At 39.1% G+C, this 18,285-nt stretch overlaps 1 protein-coding gene across 3 annotated transcripts in view; it reads right to left on the bottom strand.

Annotated features, from left to right (window-relative positions):
• Window positions 1-18,285, bottom strand: part of LAMA2 (laminin subunit alpha 2) — a 681,429-nt gene that overhangs the window by 303,512 nt on the left and 359,632 nt on the right. For all 3 annotated transcript variants that reach the window (XM_069598353.1, XM_069598354.1, XM_069598356.1), the window contains exons 13-14: window positions 6,634-6,735; window positions 5,074-5,285 (exon numbers count right to left, since the gene is read on the bottom strand). In XM_069598353.1, the coding sequence (XP_069454454.1) occupies window positions 5,074-5,285; window positions 6,634-6,735 (314 nt within the window). The remainder of the gene's footprint in view (window positions 1-5,073; window positions 5,286-6,633; window positions 6,736-18,285) is intronic.

The following is an 18,285-nucleotide window of genomic DNA, read 5'->3' as shown; positions in this document are numbered from 1 at the left end:
AAAAAGGCAACAGAATCATTTACAAACTCAGTCAGTGTCTGAGTGAGCTATCTTGGTATAAGCTAGACATTTTCCCCAAACATTGTCAGTCCTATGCTAACTAAGGGAAATAACGAACAGAATCTAATACTGTTGCAAACCATTCATCAAAAATATACTAAATGCTAATATGAGAATTCATATTTCTTTTTCCTTAGTCCTACCAATATGCATTGTGCTCACTTCCACTGCACTCTTTATTATATACCACGAACATACCTCTGACTTGGATAATGGACTATACGTTGTTTGAATTCACTGATCATTTATCCATCTTTGTTTCCTCTTTTCTTAGCCTAGAACTACCACATTATAATAATTACTGTGTACTAAGTGTGCATTATAATAATTTAAACTTCTGCGCATTATAATGGGAACTTGAGACATATCTCCCTTAAGTATTAATGAAACTGGGCTTCCCTGACAGCTTAGTGGTAAAGAATATGCCTGTCAATACAGGAGACACAGATACGATCTCTTGATCTGGGTAGATCCCACATTCTGTGGAGCAACTAGGCCTGTGTGACACAACAATTGAGCCTGTGCTCTAAAGTCCAAGAACCACTACTAATGAGCTCACAGGCCGTGACTACTGAAGTCAGTGCTCCCTAGAGCCCATGCTCCACAAGAGAAGCCACCGCAACGAGGAGCCCATGCACCGCAACGAGAGAGTAGCGCCTGCTCTCTGCAACCAGACAACAGCCAGCGCAGCAACGAAGGCCCAGCACAGCCAAGATAAATACATAAGTAAAGTTATATTTTAAAAAATCTATGAAACCAATGCAGTAATCATGTTTCTGCCCACATTTACAAAGGAAGAACCCGAAGCTCAGAGACGTAAAGTGCCTTGTCTATATAACACTGTCTGCAAATATCGTGCAGCACAGACTGAAATAAAAAACCAATGGCTAGCTTGTTGTCTGACATTGTCTCCCACAGTACACTAGACAGAAGGTCAGATGTCTCAGATACATCATTTTCTCACTGAGCATCCAATCTTGAAAGTTAGGTATGTTTCTGCCATTTTACAAAAGAGGAAGCTGCAATTCAAATACACAGGGAAGGCACTCAGTAAATGCTGGTAGACTGAATAAATCCAATATTACAGAATAGATTTGGGAGGTAGTGAAAGGCAATGGGGGGAAAAAAAACACATGTTGGTATAAAACCTGGTTGAACCTCTTCCCAAGAGCTAGTTATAGACATTTTTTAAGTTTGTTAGAGCCCTCATTGTAATAATTTCTTCAAATGTGATTACCTGGGTTATTACTTTCATAAGGTAGAAGTTTACTATCAGAACTATTTCTATTATCATCAAAATATTCCTTTGTTTATATGGATTTTTCTAGACTATTTATTGGATAATTTATTAGATAAATTCTGTATAATGTTTTTGATACCACACACACAAAAAAACACTCTTAAAAGTCATGTGAAAATGTCTAGCCTAGGAGAAATTTATTTTCAAACAACAAAGATATATGAGTTGTATCACAATAAAGTCACAATGGGCTCAGTTACGCTGGGCTAACAAACAACTGAATTCTCGGTGGCTTGTCAGAAAACTCAAGGAAAATCATCTCTGGTTCTGGGTAACCTTTCAGGGCAGCTGACCTCCATGTGCTGTCAACATTTCAGACTGTTTTCATGTTCTGGTAACTGTGTAAGCTCCATAGAGTCTCCTACAGGTAATTCAATGCTTTTCTAGGGTTGGGAGAGGGGATAGTAGAACAGGAACAATACATCACTTCAGCTCACATTTCATTGGCCAAACCAAGACCTATGGTAACATCTACCCTCAAAGGAAATGCAATATTTCAAAAGAAGGAGATTAAAATTTGATGAACTGTACTAATGGCTACTATAAGGTATAAGGTCTTCCCTGGTGGCTCAGATGATAAAGAATCTTCCTGCAATGCAAGAGATCTGGTTCAATCCCCGGGTTGGGAAGATCTCCTGGAGAAGGAAATGGCTACCCACTTCAGTATTCTTGATTGGAGAATTTCGTGGACAGAGGAACCAGGTGGTTTACAGTATGGGGTCGCAAAGAGTCGGACACGACTGAGCAACTAACACTTTCACTTTCACAGGCGATAAGCAAAATATCAAGTTAAATATCAAGGATTGCTATTGAAACTAAGGTTTGGAGGATTTAAAGGAGAAAGATTCACAGGTAAGTTGATTTCTCTTATATTCTTAAAGAAAGAATGAAAAGTTTTCCATTTTTATCTTCATTTATCAATGAGTACAATGAGAAGAAAATCAATTAAGTTTATCACATGCGCTCCTCAGCACTGTAGAAAAAACTGACAGCAAAAATGGTCTCAATTTTGAAACACCAGTCCCTTCTTCATTCTAGATAGCTTCAAGTCTTAATGGTACTTAATGGAGAAAATGGTGCTTCCTAGAATGTGCAGGTCAGATGGAAATACTTCAGATTTGTGTGCTGACTGGCCATGAGCAAAGCATTTTTGCTTTAATTCCATTCTCACAGTGACTTTTTGACATTGGCAAGCAATTGTCCTCCTCATTTTACAGATGAGATGGCTGAAATCCAAAGAGATCTAAAACAACACTTCTGTTCACAACTATTAAACAGCTAGCTTGAAACCAGAAGTCAAAATTCTAACCTGCTGCCCCGTTTTCCTTCCACTATTCAATTCCAGTTTCTCCGTATCGGGAGGAACATAAACCCATTTGCTGAGAGAACTACCATGGAAGTAAATCCTCCTTAAATAATTCTAAACATGAATTTCTGTTGTGATAGCTTCAATTTACTTGTGCTTACACATAAGCCATATACCAAGTTGGAAGCCTACTGTGCAAGACAAGTTGAAATCAATTCAAGTGATGTTTTACAAATAGGACTCAATCCACTCATAGATCAGAGATAAATAAAATATAACAAGCTTACTGACTCAAGATTCATGCTGGCTTGTGGCTCACCTGGAGTGGGTAGAAATTTCACATACAACATGGCTTAACTTCTCGAACTACAGTGCCTTGTGTAATGTAGGCTGCAGAGAGCATCACCTACATGGATTAGTTCCTGTGTCAGGTCCCATAGCCATGCTCTGTGAACATGTTGCTCACGTATGGGAAAAGCTCAGAAGGCTCAAATGAAACTAGTGATTTTAAGATAAGTAGACACTAAAATTATCTCACATGAATTAGGGAGAAATGCTTTGGATTAACTAGTCTGAGAAGCAAGGCTGGGAAAAATAAACAAACCCCTCAGCCACTTTTTTGTCAATTTGCTTGTCATTTATTTTGAAATCCAGAGGACTCATCTCTTTGTACTCTTTAAACATCATGACAGTCTCTATTTACTAAATGTGAAAAAACATAATTAATTCCGAAGTGCTGCTTCTCATCTTCACGGCATTTTAACCCAGCTTCTAGCAGCATTGACTATGCAAAAGAGGTACATTGTTTGGCAGTGGTTCTGTTTCCGAATCTGCGATTCTCTCCTTAGGGAGATGGTAATGATGATTACACTTAGTTGAAATACTACAAGTGAAAGACAAACTAGACAGCACAAGCAGATGAAGGGGGGTGGTGGAGCATCAGCAATTAAAAGACCCTCTTGTAGATAAACCAGCACTGAAGACATTGCTGTGCTGATGGGTAAGCCAAGCTGTCGGTTTGGGGTCACATTTGATCATCTAATTTAAGTTGCTTTAGGAGAAAATTGGGCTTGCCAGGTGGCACTAGTGGTAAAAAAAAAAAAACAAAAAAAAAAACAAAAAAAAAACTTGCCTGCTAATGCAGGAAACATAAGAGATGCTGGGTTTGATCCCTGGGTCTGGAAGATCCCCTGGGGGAGGGCATGGCAACCCACTCTAGTATCCTTGCTTGAGAATCCCTTGGACACAGGAGACTGGCGGGCTATAGTCCACAGGGTTGCACAGAGTCAGACACAACTGAAGCGACTTAGAATGCACACACGCAGGAAAAAATTGCCATGAAATTTGCAAGTCATTTTTTTTTAATGGAAAGCAGCCTTTAGGGTGCCTCTTATGGACATGTTTAGCTCAAGTTGGGGGGTTCTCTCTTTAAGGAAACAAAACAGAGAGTAGAAAGGAATAATTCCTTGAAAGTGTTCGAGGTAATGAACACTTTACATAATTATCACATATAATTTTCACAATGACACTGAAAGGTAGGCACTATTATCTCCACTTCACATTTGAAGAAATCCAGTTTCCATAAGGACCAACCACTTGCCAAAGGTCACACATATAATAAGCAATAGAGCTAGTTGAATTCTTAGTCTTACTTTCCTTGATATCATGTAGCCATTATAGTATTACAGTGTTTCACAAAAAAACTTGTGGTTATTCAAATGAAGGTGCTTATATCTCTCATTATCAACAATATACTATTAAGTCAGAATCTACTGAATGAATTAACGGAAGAAAATATTTTACAAACCACTTTCTGAATATGGGTATCCTGGAATTATATCACTTTACTTTTCCACTATGAGTTATCATAAAGGAGACTGTGCTTTCCAGTATAGCATTTCTCAGTATAGGGATCATTTTTATTGCATGTTCTGGCAGAACTGAGACTCATCAATACTGAAAAAGGACTAAGATTCATCCTGGGTAGGTAAACTTTTAAAGATCAATAGAAACACTTTTCAGAAAACCAGTGCTCCATCATTAACTATTATTTGAAGATGGCAAACCTTAGGAGAAGGCAATGGCACCCCACTCCAGAGCTCTTGCCTGGAAAATCCCATGGACAGAGGAGCCTGGTGGGCTGCAGTCCATGGGGTCGCTGAGGGTCAGATAGGACTGAGCGACTTCACTTTCGCTTTTCACTTTCATGCACTGGAGAAGAAAATGGCAACCCACTCCAGTAGGCTGGAGGATCCCAGGGACGGGGGAGCCTGGTGGGCTGCCGTCTGTGGAGTCGCACAGAGTCTGAAGCGACTTAGCAGCAGCAGGGATCTTCAGTCACTTAGCACTTGCATGTCCGCCCCAAGGCAAATGTGTAAGAGCTGGGAGATGCAATTCCTGAGTTTACCTGAAGATGGCATCCATCCCAAGGCTGTATGTGATTTGTATGAGGACTCTCTGCAAATTCACAAGCACTGCCATAAACTCCTTCCTACTGACTGGGAAATTTGTGCCGTGTGTCGTAAATGATTCTTCTTTAAGTGACAACACATTAATATGTTCTTCAGATGGTTGCAGATCTACCTCCTCTTGGGCTGAGCTGATTCTCAAGTTATTTCCCTAAAGGGGAAAAGAGAGTATAAAAGGGTAAAACTGTGAAAAAAGGGATTCTCCTCTTTGTAGGTTGTCCTCAGTAGGTTTTTTATTTCAGGTTAGCTTTCCCTGTCAGAATATTTCTAGTATGTATAAAAGGCAGAGAGAAAACAATTTAAATTTAGCCTTAACTCGATGTACCACAAAGTATAAGCTTCTTGGTTATGCGTTACTCTCCTTCCCCTAATAACTAAAATAATTAATACTTGGTAAGTCTAGATATACATGATTACAAATACGTCAATTTTACATAAGTGTGCAAAACTGAATATTTCAGATATACTATTTTATGGTAATTGTGGATTATATAGGAAAATGGGGAAGAAAAGTTAAAACAGTATGAAGCTATTGTTTTAAAGGACTCTTCAATCTGGGGAAAAAAGAAACAAGAAAAAATTCTACAGTTTCATGAGTACAATTGGATAATGGCATTATTCTCATTTGGGTTAACCTTTTACCTTAGTTCATTCATATTAATAATATATAGCTTCTCAACATTTTACATTTAGAGAACCCCTTTTATCTCAAAGGAATTCCATGACATACTTCTATTTTCATAAACACACACATATGTAGTGATATATATCACTCAGATCACTTCACCTAATACTGGGGAAGACTTTTTTAAAAATTGATTCTCATGCATGAACATTTCAAGACCAAAACAACAACAGAGCCCCATGCTAAATCAACATAGATCCCTTTGGACCCATAAATATGCATGAAATGTGTGCCTTTGTGAGAGCAGAGGAGAAGAAAGGAAGAATATGAGAAAGGAAGGCAGCTTTTATGCGATAACTTTAGACTTCTAGCCTTTGGGAACCGCCTGTGTCCCTCCAAATGCTCAAAGTAGTTTCTCCTATATTTTTCTTAGTTAAATTAAGAGAGTTTTGAAGTCAAGATTCAACTGTACCTAAAGAGATCAATTTCCCTTTTTCCATTGACTTCTATCTAATATAAACAAAGGTATAAACAATAAAATCTACTTGGAATCAAGGAGAGATGGAAAAACTACAACTATATATTTCAGCCATTTGCTCAAATACTTTTAGTGTACTTATATTCTGGGGGACATGGTCATTAGGTTTTAAATTTAAATTTCAAGTCTGCTCTAAAAATCCCCTTTACCATTGGAACCCAAGACCTATGTGCAGTCTTCTAGATATGTCTCAGAGTGAATGGCAGAAAAAAATTCCCAAGATACAATATTTTTCTCTAGTAGTATATAAATGAATTTAAACTAGTTAGTAAGGAATAACCTCAGATTACATGAGTGTAAAGCAGTTAAACATAAATGACACTTCCCATACTCTACCTCTAAGATAACCATAAGCTGGAGTGTGTGTTCCGCATCTTCATTTGCTTCTTCAAGGTCATATGATACGGTAAACATCAACTGTCCTCCAGCTGCTGTGAGCTACAAGAGAGAAGATGCGTCATCATTACAGGACAGGAGATGGGCTATTAAACTGTGCTTTGCTTATTATTTTTAAATTATTTTATTGTTCTAGAGGGCAGGATTTGGAAGAAACAGAAATCATGAGCATGCAGATTGCGAATGATGGACATTTCTTTAGGAGTAACCTTTATACGAACCTTACCTATCAATGGTAAGCCTGACACACATCATATAAATTCATGTATTCTTTTTCCTGGTATTGTAGGCTTGCTGAAATAGGTTAATTTCCAGGGAACCAAACACAGCCCCTCCTGTCATTTTTCCTAGTGTGTAGCTTGAGCTTTACAATTCCCAAACAGAGAAGGATCTTTGTTAAAATTGGGAGATTTCTACTCATCATCGAAGGTCACTCACTTTCTGTGGGTCTGAATGCTTTCAGCAAAGACATCATTTCATTTCACAAGTACTTTACCTAAACTATAAGCTATGCTGGAGAATGTTGTTGGTCAAAGAAAAAGAAATAAAGCAGCAAATTTTATATCATGAAAAAATTTAATCAAAATTCCCAAAGATACACTTTCCCTTGGGCAATTAAATATACTTAGCGTGAATGAATGCTGCTATCCCTTTTCATTAAACAAAATTCTTTCCTTCCATCATGTGTGCTGAACCCCATAAAATGTATGCTTGAGGTTTACATTTGCTGACATTGACAGTAACCTTGTACAAAGGATTAAAAAAAAATAGGAAAGCAAGATCATTTACAGGACAGGAATCAACACTGGAACTTGAATGACAGATGACGCAAATGCTGCAGTGCTTTTCTAAAAAGTTCCACCCCAGCATTGTAAATAGACACTCATAAAACAAAGCTGATGATTTGTATTCTGCCGTATCCTCCATACTGACGAGCAGAGACCTAGCTTCGCAGCCCTGGGCTCTCTGTGGCCTCTCATGGCAGACCCTGACCACAAAGCAACTCCTGGTGATGCTCTGGGTGGAGGAGGAGGAACCCAGATTCCTTTCAGAGTTGTTCCATTGGGAATGAAACACAGCTCACCATGGCTGATTAAACAAAGTTTTAAAATCACAGCTTCTCAATGTCTTCTAAGAGCTCATTACAGGGAGCTTTATAAGGAACTAAAATTCAGAAAACTTTTATTCCTCAGCTACACTGAAAAATAGCCTTGTTATAATGTCTTTTCATATCTAAAATAATAAATATCTGCCTGGACTATAGCACTTGGCATTACTGTGAGTAATGAGGGGTGAATCTATGTAAAAGTTTTTTGGTTCTATTAAGATAAGCTTCCCAAATTACATAAAACATGCTTGTTCAAAAATCAACCAGAGGAGTTGGAACAAAGATGGCGGAGGAATAGGACGGGAAGACCACTTTCTCCCTCACAAATTCCTCAAAAGAACATTTCAACGCTGAGCAAACTCCACAAAACAACTTCTGTAGGCTGGCAGAGGACATCAGGCAACCAGAAAAGCAGACCATTGTCTTCAAAAACAGGTAGGAAAAAATATAAAAGATGAAAAAGGAGACAAAGGAGGTGGGGAGGGAGCTCCGTCCCGGGAAGGGAAGCCTGTCCCGGGAAGGGAATTTTAAGAAGAGAGGTTTCCAAACACCAGGAAACACTCTCCCTGCCGAGTCTGTGGCGAGCCTTGGAAACGCAGAGGGCAACATAACAGGAAGGGAAAAATAGATAAATAATTAAAACCAACAGATTACAAGCCCACCAGTAACTCCCCCAGTGGAAAAGCAGCACAGAACCTGCATCCGCCACAAGCTAGTGGGGGCAGGGCAGGGGCGCGCGGGAGGCATGGGCTGCAGTGCTTTGTAAGAATCGGGCAGGAACGCCCCACGCGCAACCAGAACGATCTAACTTGGGCTAGCAAACCAGACTGTGGGATAGCTACCACGCAAAAAGCTCGAACATAAGACACCGCCAGGACCGCGCACAGAACAAAGGACGGAACGGAAAAAGCTGGCTGCAGACCATCCCCCGCCGGGGACAGGCAGCCAGAGCCGTAAGGACTGGAAAGGGGCAATTGCAGACCCGGAGAGACTTTACTTACCTAACTGCAAGCAGGCTTCTTTGCTAAGACTTCTGGGGGTGCTGGACAGTCACCATCTGCCTCACGGGGGGCGCCAGCGGTCCACCCAGAAAGCTGAGCAGCAGCGGCAGAAAAGGTGACAAGTCGCGGCAATCGCGCTCGCCAAACTCCTGAGCTACTCGGACCTGGGAAGGGCACAAAGCGCAGTCCCAGCCGAATCTGTGCCTCTGAGGGCTGCCTGAGCGCCGAACCTGAGCGGCTTGGACAGGGGAAGTGCATGCAGCCTAGGGCCGGCCCCAGACGGTTCCCGGCTGAGCATCATAGAGCCGGAGAGGTTTGTGCACCGCGAGAAGGGACAGGTCAAATGGGGCTGAGACACTGTGTGCACACGACAGTGTTATTTGTTTGCAGCATCCCTCCTCCCCACAGCGCGACTGAACTAGTGAGCCTAAAAAACCAGCAAACAGAAGAAGTTAAACAGAGGGAACCACCTTGGAAGTGATCCCACACGGCCCACAACATCAGAGAAGGGCCAGAAATATTTTTACTATTTTGAAAATCATTCCTTTTTTTTTCTAACTTTTTTTTAATTGTTAAGTCTTCTATTTCTCCTCTAATTTTTATTTCTATAACCTACTATTACTATTATTAAAAAAAAGACTTTTTTTTTTTTAAGGCAAACACCATATATAGTCTTTGGATGGTTGTTAGTGTTTTTTTTTTTTTTTCTCTCTTTTTTTTTCTTTCTTCCTTTTTCCTTCTGCTTCTTTTCTTTAATATTGTATTTTTGAAAATCCAACCTCTACTCTAGATTTTTAATCTTTGCTCTTAGGTTTTTGGTGTCAATTTTGTACATTTAAAAACCAAAACTTCACTACCCAAGTTTACCTGAGAGGGAGATTACTGGCTTGACCACTCTCTCCTCCTTTGGACTCTCCTTTTTCTCCACCAGGTGGCCTCTGTCTCTTTTCTCCCCCATCTCTTCTATATCCAACTCTGTGAATCTTTGTGTGTTCCAGACAGTGGAGAACACCTAAGGAACTGGTTACTGGCAGGATTTGTCTCTCTCCTTCTCATTCCTCTCTCTTATCCTCCTGGCCACCTCTGTCTACTTCCTCCCTCTCCTCTTCCCCGCATAACTCCGTAAATACCTCTGAGCGGTCCAGACTATAGAGCGCACATAAGGAAGTGACTACTGGCTAGCTTGCTCTCTCCTCTTTTGATCTCACTGCATCTCATTCCAGTTACCTCTAACTACCCCCTCCATCTTCTTTTCTCCTTGTAACTCAGGGAACCTCTCTGAGTGTCCCTCAATGTGGAGAAACTTTTCATCTTTAACCTAGATGTTTTATCATCGGTGCTGTATAGATGGAGAAGTCTAGAGGCTACTGTAAAAATAAAACTGAAAACCAGAAGCAGGAGGCTTAAATCCAAAGCCTGAAAACATTAGAGAACTCTTGAATTCAGGGAACATTAAGCAATAGGAGCTCATCAAATGCCTTTATACCTACACCGAAACCAAGCTCCACCCAAGGGCCAACAAGTTCCAAAACAAGACATACCACGCAAATTCTCCAGCAACACAGGAACACTCCCCTGAGCTTCAATATACAGGCAGCTCAAAATTATTCCAAAACCTTTGATGTCTCATAACCCATTACTGGTCACTCCACTGCACTCCAGAGAGAAGAAACCCAGCTCCACCCACCAGAACTCCAACACAAGCCTCCCTAACCAGGAAACCTTGACAAGCCACTGATAGAACCCCACCCACAGTGAGGAAGCTCCATAATAAAGAGAACTCCACAAATTACCAGAATATAAAAAGGCCACCCCAAATGCAGCAATATAACCAAGATGAAGAGACAGAGGAATACTCAGCAGGTAAAGGAACAGGAGAGTTGCCCACCAAACCAAACAAAAGAGGAAGAAGTAGGGAATCTACTTGAGAAGGAATTCCAAATATTGATAGTGAAAATGATCCAAAATCTTGAAATCAAAATGGAATCACAGAAAAATAGCCTAGAGACAAGGATTGAGAAGATGCAAGAAAGGTTTAACAAGGACCTAGAAGAAATAAAAAAGAGTCAAAATATAATGAATAACACAATAAATGAGATCAGAAACACTCTGGAGGCAACAAATAGTAGAATAACGGAGGCAGAAGATAGGATTAGTGAAATAGAAGATAGAATAGTAGAAATGAATGAATCATAGAGGAAACAATAAAAATGAATTAAAAGAAATGAGGACAATCTCAGAGACCTCCAGGACAATATGAAACGCTCCAACATTCGAATTATAGGAGTCCCAGAAGAAGAAGACAGAAAGAAAGATCATGAGAAAATCCTTGAGGAGATAATAGTTGAAAACGTCCCCAAAATGGGGAAGGAAATAATCACCCAAGTCCAAGAAACACAGAGAGTTCCAAACAGGATAAACCCAAGGTGAAACACCCCAAGACACATATTAATCAAATTAACAAATATCAAACACAAAGAACAAATATTAAAAGCAGCAAGGGAAAAACAACAAATAACACACAAGGGGATTCCCATAAGGATAACAGCTGATCTTTCAATAGAAACTCTTCAGGCCAGGAGGGAAAGGCAAGACATACTTAAAGTGATGAAAGACAGTAACCTACAGCCCAGATTACTGTACCCAGCAAGGATCTCATTCAAATACGAAGGAGAAATCAAAAGCTTTACAGATAAGCAAAAGTTAAGAGAATTCAGCACCACTAAACCAGCTCTCCAACAAATTCTAAAGGATATTCTCTAGACAGGAAACACGAAAAGGGTGTATAAACCCAAACCCAAAACAATAAAGTAAATGGTAACGGGATCATACTTATCAATAATTACCTTAAACATAAATGGGTTGAACGCCCCAACCAAAAGGCAAAGACTGGCCAAATGGATACAAAAACAAGACCCCTCTATATGCTGCTTACAAGAGACCCACCTCAAAACAAGGGACACATACAGACTGAAAGTGAAGGGCTGGAAAAAGATATACCACGCAAATAGAGACCAAAATAAAGCAGGAGTGGCAGTACTCATATCCGATAAAATAGACTTTAAAACAAAGGCTGTGAAAAGAGACAAAGAAGGCCACTACATAATGATCAAAGGATCAATCCAAGAAGAAGATATAACAATTATAAATATATATGCACCCAATATAGGAGCACCGCAACATGTAAGACAAATGCTAACAAGTATGAAAGGGAAAATCAACAATAACACAATAATAGTGGGAGACTTTAATACCCCACTCACACCTATGGACAGATCAACTAAACAGAAAATTAACAAAGAAATGCTAACTTTAAATGATACATTAGATCAGTTAGACCTAATTGATATCTGTAGGACATTTCACCCCAAAACAATGAATTTCACCTTTTTTTCAAGTGCTCATGGAACCTTCTCCAGGATAGATCACATCCTGGGCCATAAATCTAAACTTGATAAATTCAAAAAAAATCGAAATCATTTCAAGCATCTTTTCTGACCATAATGCATTAAGATTAGATCTCAATTACAGGAGAAAAACTATTAAAAATTCCAACATATGGAGGTTGAACAACACACTTCTGAATAACTAACAAATCACAGAAGAAATCAAAAAAGAAATCAAAATATGCATAGAAACTAATGAAAATGAAAACACAACAACCCAAAACCTGTGGGACACTATAAAAGCAGTGCTAAGAGGAAAGTTCATAGCAATACAGGCATACCTCAAGAAACAAGAAAAAAGTCAAATAAATAACCTAACTCTACAACTAAAGCAACTAGAAAAGGAAGAATTGGAGAACCCCAGAGTTAGTAGACGGAAAGAAATCTTAAAATTTAGGGCAGAAATAAATGCAAAAGAAACAAAAGAGACCATAGCAAAAATCAACAAAGCCAAAAGCTGGTTCTTTGAAAGGATAAATAAAATTGACAAACCATTAGGCAGACTCATCAAGAAGCAAAGAGAGAAAAATCAAATCAATAAAATTAGAAATGAAAAGGGAGAGATCACAACAGACAACACAGAAATACAAATGATCATAAGAGACTACTATAGCAGTTGTATGCCAATAAAATGGACAACGTGGAAGAAATGGACAAATTCTTAGAAAAGTACAATTTTCCAAAACTGAACTAGGAAGAAATAGAAAATCTTCACAGACCCATCACAAGCACGGAAATTGAAACTGTAATCAGAAATCTTCCAGCAAACAAAAGCCCAGGTCCAGACGGCTTCACAGCTGAATTCTACCAAAAATTTCGAGAAGAGCTAACACCTATCCTACTCAAACTCTTCCGGAAAATTGCAGAGGAAGGTAAACTTCCAAACTCATTCTATGAGGCCACCATCACCCTAATACCAAAACCTGACAAAGATGTCACAAAAAAAGAAAACTACAGGCCAATATCACTGATGAACATAGATGCAAAAATCCTCAACAAAATTCTAGCAATCAGAATCCAACAACATATTAAAAAGATCATACACCATGACCAAGTGGGCTTTATCCCAGGGATGCAAGCATTCTTCAATATCCGCAAATCAATCAATGTAATTCACCACATTAACAAATTGAAAAATAAAAACCATATGATTATCTCAATAGATGCAGAGAAGGCCTTTGACAAAATTCAACATCCATTTATGATAAAAACTCTACAGAAAGCAGGAATAGAAGGAACATACCTCAACATAATAAAAGCTATATATGACAAACCCACAGCAAACACCCTCAATGGTGAAAAATTGAAAGCATTTCCCCTAAAGTCAGGAACAAGACAAGGGTGCCCACTTTCACCGCTACTATTCAACATAGTTCTGGAAGTTTTGGCCACAGCAATCAGAGCAGAAAAAGAAATAAAAGGAATCCAAATTGGAAAAGAAGAAGTAAAACTTTCACTGTTTGCAGATGACATGATCTTCTACACAGAAAACCCTAAAGACTCCACCAGAAAATTACTAGAGCTCATCAATGAATATAGTAAAGTTGCAGGATATAAAATCAACACACAGAAATCCCTTGCATTCCTATACACTAATAATGAGAAAGTAGAAAAAGAAATTAAGGAAACAATTCCATTCACCATTGCAACGAAAAGAATAAAATACTTAGGAATACATCTACCTAAAGAAACTAAAGACCTATATATAGAAAACTATAAAACACTGATGAAAGAAATCAAAGAGGACACTAATAGATGGAGAAATATACCATGTTCATGGATCGGAAGAATCAATATAGTGAAAATGAGTACACTACCCAAAGCAATTTACAAATTCAATGCAATCCCTATTAAGCTACCAGCCATATTTTTCACAGAACTGGAACAAATAATTTCAAGATTTGTATGGAAATACAAAAAACCTCGAATTGCCAAAGCAATCTTGAGAAAGAAGAATGGAACTGGAGGAATCAACTTGCCTGACTTCAGGCTCTACTACAAAGCCACAGTCATCAAAACAGTATGGTACTGGCACAAAGACAGACATATAGATCAATGGAACAAAATAGAAAGCCCAGAGATAAATCCACACACATATGGACACCTTATCTTTGACAAAGGAGGCAAGAATATACAATGGAGTAAAGACAACCTCTTTAACAAGTGGTGCTGGGAAAACTGGTCAACCACTTGTAAAAGAATGAAACTAGATCACTTTCTAACAACCGCACACAAAAATAAACTCAAAATGGATTAAAGATCTAAATGTAAGACCAGAAACTATAAAACTCCTAGAGGAGAACATAGGCAAAACACTCTCAGACATAAATCACAGCAGGATCCTCTATGATCCACCTCCCAGAATACTGGAAAGAAAAGCAAAAATAAACAAGTGGGATCTAATTAAAATTAAAAGCTTCTGCACAACAAAGGAAAATATAAGCAAGGTGAAAAGATAGCCTTCTGAATGGGAGAAAATAATAGCAAATGAAGCAACTGACAAACAACTAATCTCAAAAATATACAAGCAACTTATGCAGCTCAATTCCAGAAAAATAAACGACCCAATCAAAAAATGGGCCAAAGAACTAAATAGACATTTCTCCAAAGAAGACATACGGATGGCTAACAAACACATGAAAAGATGCTCAACATCACTCATTATTAGAGAAATGCAAATCAAAACCACAATGAGGTACCACTTTACACCAGTCAGAATGGCTGCAATCCAAAAATCTGCAAGCAATAACTGCTGGAGAGGGTGTGGAGAAAAGGGAACCCTCCTACACTGTTGGTGGGAATGCAAACTAGTACAGCCACTATGGAGAACAGTGTGGAGATTCCTTAAAAAATTGCAAATAGAACTACCGTATGACCCAGGAATCCCACTGCTGGGTATACACACCGAGGAAACCAGAATTGAAAGAGACACATGTACCCCAGTGTTCATCGCAGCACTGTTTATAATAGCCAGGACATGGAAACAACCTAGATGTCCATCAGCAGATGAATGGATAAGCAAGCTGTGGTACATATACACAATGGAGTATTACTCAGCCATTAAGAAGAATTCATTTGAATCAGTTCTGATGAGATGGATGAAACTGGAGCCGATTATACAGTGAAGTAAGCCAGAAAGAAAAACACCAATACAGTATACTAACACATATATATGGAATTTAGAAAGATGGCAATGACGACCCTGTATGCAAGACAGCAAAAAAGACACAGATGTGTATAACGGACTTTAGGACTCAGAGGGAGAGGGAGAGGGTGGGATGATTTTGGAGAATGGCATTCTAACATGTATACTATCATGTAAGAATCGAATTGCCAGTCTATGTCTGACGCAGGATACAGCATGCTTGGGGCTGGTGCATGGGGATGACCCAGAGAGATGTTATGGGGAGGGAGGTGGGAGGGGGGTTCATGTTTGGGAACACATGTAAGAATTAAAGATTTTAAAATTTAAAAAAAAAAATCAACCAGACATTTTCTTAATGATGGGAGTCCAGAAAGGCAGCAGCAAAGAATGTTTCATATATTTTCAAAGAGAACTTAATTATTCAGAATTTCCTAAATTAATAAAAATATTTAATAGGAGGTAGGGACTGAGTTTGGAAAGGACATAGGGACACAGATCTATAATGTCGCAAACTTTTGAGCTTCTAAATGTATTTTGATTATTAAAATTTAGATTACACGCTATTATCCTTCTAGAACAGGTTTCCTTAAAAAAGAAAAAGACCAAACTATATTAATTCTTAATTTCCTTTAATCAATTTAAGAAACTTAGAATTAAAGGTAACTCCCATTTTGCCAAAGAAAAGAGTCAAAATGTAATTTGAATATCCCAGATGTTGAGACTCAAGATGAAAAGAAAAATGTTGGATTTGTTACAATATTTGATTTGTCAAAGTATTTTCCATACCTACTTATAATAAAGTCATATAATATATGAAGTAATAATAATAAGAGAGAGTAATGAGGGTGGAAATGGGGGAAAAACAACTAATAACTACATAGAAAAAGAGAGGGGCCTTTTATAGGTCAATAATATACAACACAAACAATGGAGCAGAATTCAACCTGTTCACCTGAGGGCTTGTAGTAGTAGTAATACTAACGAGAAATTGCTTTCTCATTCACATTTCATAAAACAACTTTTTTCTATACTCTTTCATGCACCCCCGATATTCATGCATAGGCATCATAACAGTTTTCATGAGTGAATCCTTTTTGCTTCCACCTAGGTTGTGAAATAACAGGCAATTTTAAATAGAAGCATGATACTGTTACCAGATGTTTTTTTCCCCCAAGCTATAAGTGTTCATTTCCATAATATTAAAATCACTGTCTATTTCGTTCACCCTAAGGTATATACTGCGGAGAAGGCAATGGCACCCCACCCCAGTACTCTTGCCTGGAAAGTCCCATGGACGGAGGAGCCTGGTAGGCTGCAGTCCATGGGGTTGCTAAGAGTCGGCACGACTGAGTGACTTCACTTTCGCTTTTCACTTTCATGCATTGGAGAAGGCAATGGCACCCGACTTCAGTATTCTTGCCTGTAGAATCCCAGAGACAGAGTAGCCTAGTGGGCTTCTGTCTATGGGGTCGCACAGAGTCGGACACGACTGAAGCGACTTAGCAGCAGTAGCAGTAAGGTATACACTGATGATATACCTCTATATAATTACTTAGTCAAGTACTTATTTAAGTAATTTTTTAAAAAGGTTGTTTTAATATCATCCTTTAATTGAGAAACTGGATCTCCTAGGAATAAGGGCTTCCTGCATAGCTTAGTGGCAAAGAACTGTCCTGCAATACAGGAGACTTGCGTCGATCCCTGGGTCAGGAAGATACCATGCGGGAGAAAATGGCAACCCACTCCAGTATTCTTGCTGGGAAAATCCCATGGACAGAGAAGCCTGGCGGGCTGCAGTCCACAGGGGTGGCAAAGAGTCCGACATATTGAATGACTGAGCACACCTCCTAGGGTTAATTATTTATTCTCTGCTGAAGCTGAAGCTCCAATACTTTGGCCACCTGATGTGAAGAGCTGATTCATTAGCAAAGAAAGATGTGCTGGGAAAGACTGAAGGCAGGAGGAGAAGGGGACGACAGAGGATGAGACGGTTGGATGGCAGCACTAACTCAATGGACAAGAGTTTGAGCAAGCTCTGGGAGATGATGAAGGACAGGGAAGGCTGGTGTGCTGCAGTCCCTGGGTTGCAAACAGTTGGCCGTGACTGAGTGACTGAACAGCAATAAAACTCCTTTGTTTCTATTTATCTATCAACTGTATCAAATAATCTTTATAAGAAATGAAACCAAGCATTTCTTGGTATTGTTTCCAGCTAATGTGTCTTCCCCAGAGGGTACATATCACTGGAGAGAGTCTTTGTAACAAGTCAGTTATTTCTTGTTCAGTCACTCAGTTGTGCCTGACTCTCTGCAGCACACAAGGCTTCCCTGTCCTTCACCATATCCTGGAGTATTGCTCAAGTTCATGTCCATCGAGTCCATGCTGCCACCCAACCATCTCATCCTCTGTTGTTCCCTTTTCCTCCTGTCCTCAATCTTTCACAGCATTAGGGTCTTTTCCAATGAGTCAGCTCTTCGCATCAGGTGATCAAAGTATTGGAGCTTCAGGCTTAGCATCAGTTCCTCCAATGAATATTCAGGCCTGATTTCCTTTAGGATTGACTGGTTTGATCTCCTTGCAGTCCTGGGACTCTCAGGAGTCTTCTCCAACACCATAATTCAAAAGCATCAGTTCTTTGGTGCTCAGCTTTCTTATGGTCCAACTCTCACATTCATACATAACTACTGAAAAAACCATATCTTTGATTAGATGGATCTTTGTTAGCAAAGAAATGTCTCTGCTTTTTAATAGGCTGTCTATGTTTGTCACAGTTTTTCTTCCAAGGAGCAAGTGTCTTTTAATTTCATGGCTGCAGTCATCATCTGCAGTGATTTTGGACACCAATAAAATAAAGCTATAGAAACTTATTTTCTATGGAATATTTGTTTTCTG

Source organism: Ovis canadensis, chromosome 8 (assembly GCF_042477335.2).
Source record: "Ovis canadensis isolate MfBH-ARS-UI-01 breed Bighorn chromosome 8, ARS-UI_OviCan_v2, whole genome shotgun sequence".
In the NCBI taxonomy this organism is placed as follows: domain Eukaryota; kingdom Metazoa; phylum Chordata; class Mammalia; order Artiodactyla; family Bovidae; genus Ovis; species Ovis canadensis.
Note: the sequence above shows the minus strand (reverse complement) of the source record. Positions and strands in the feature narration are given on the sequence as shown.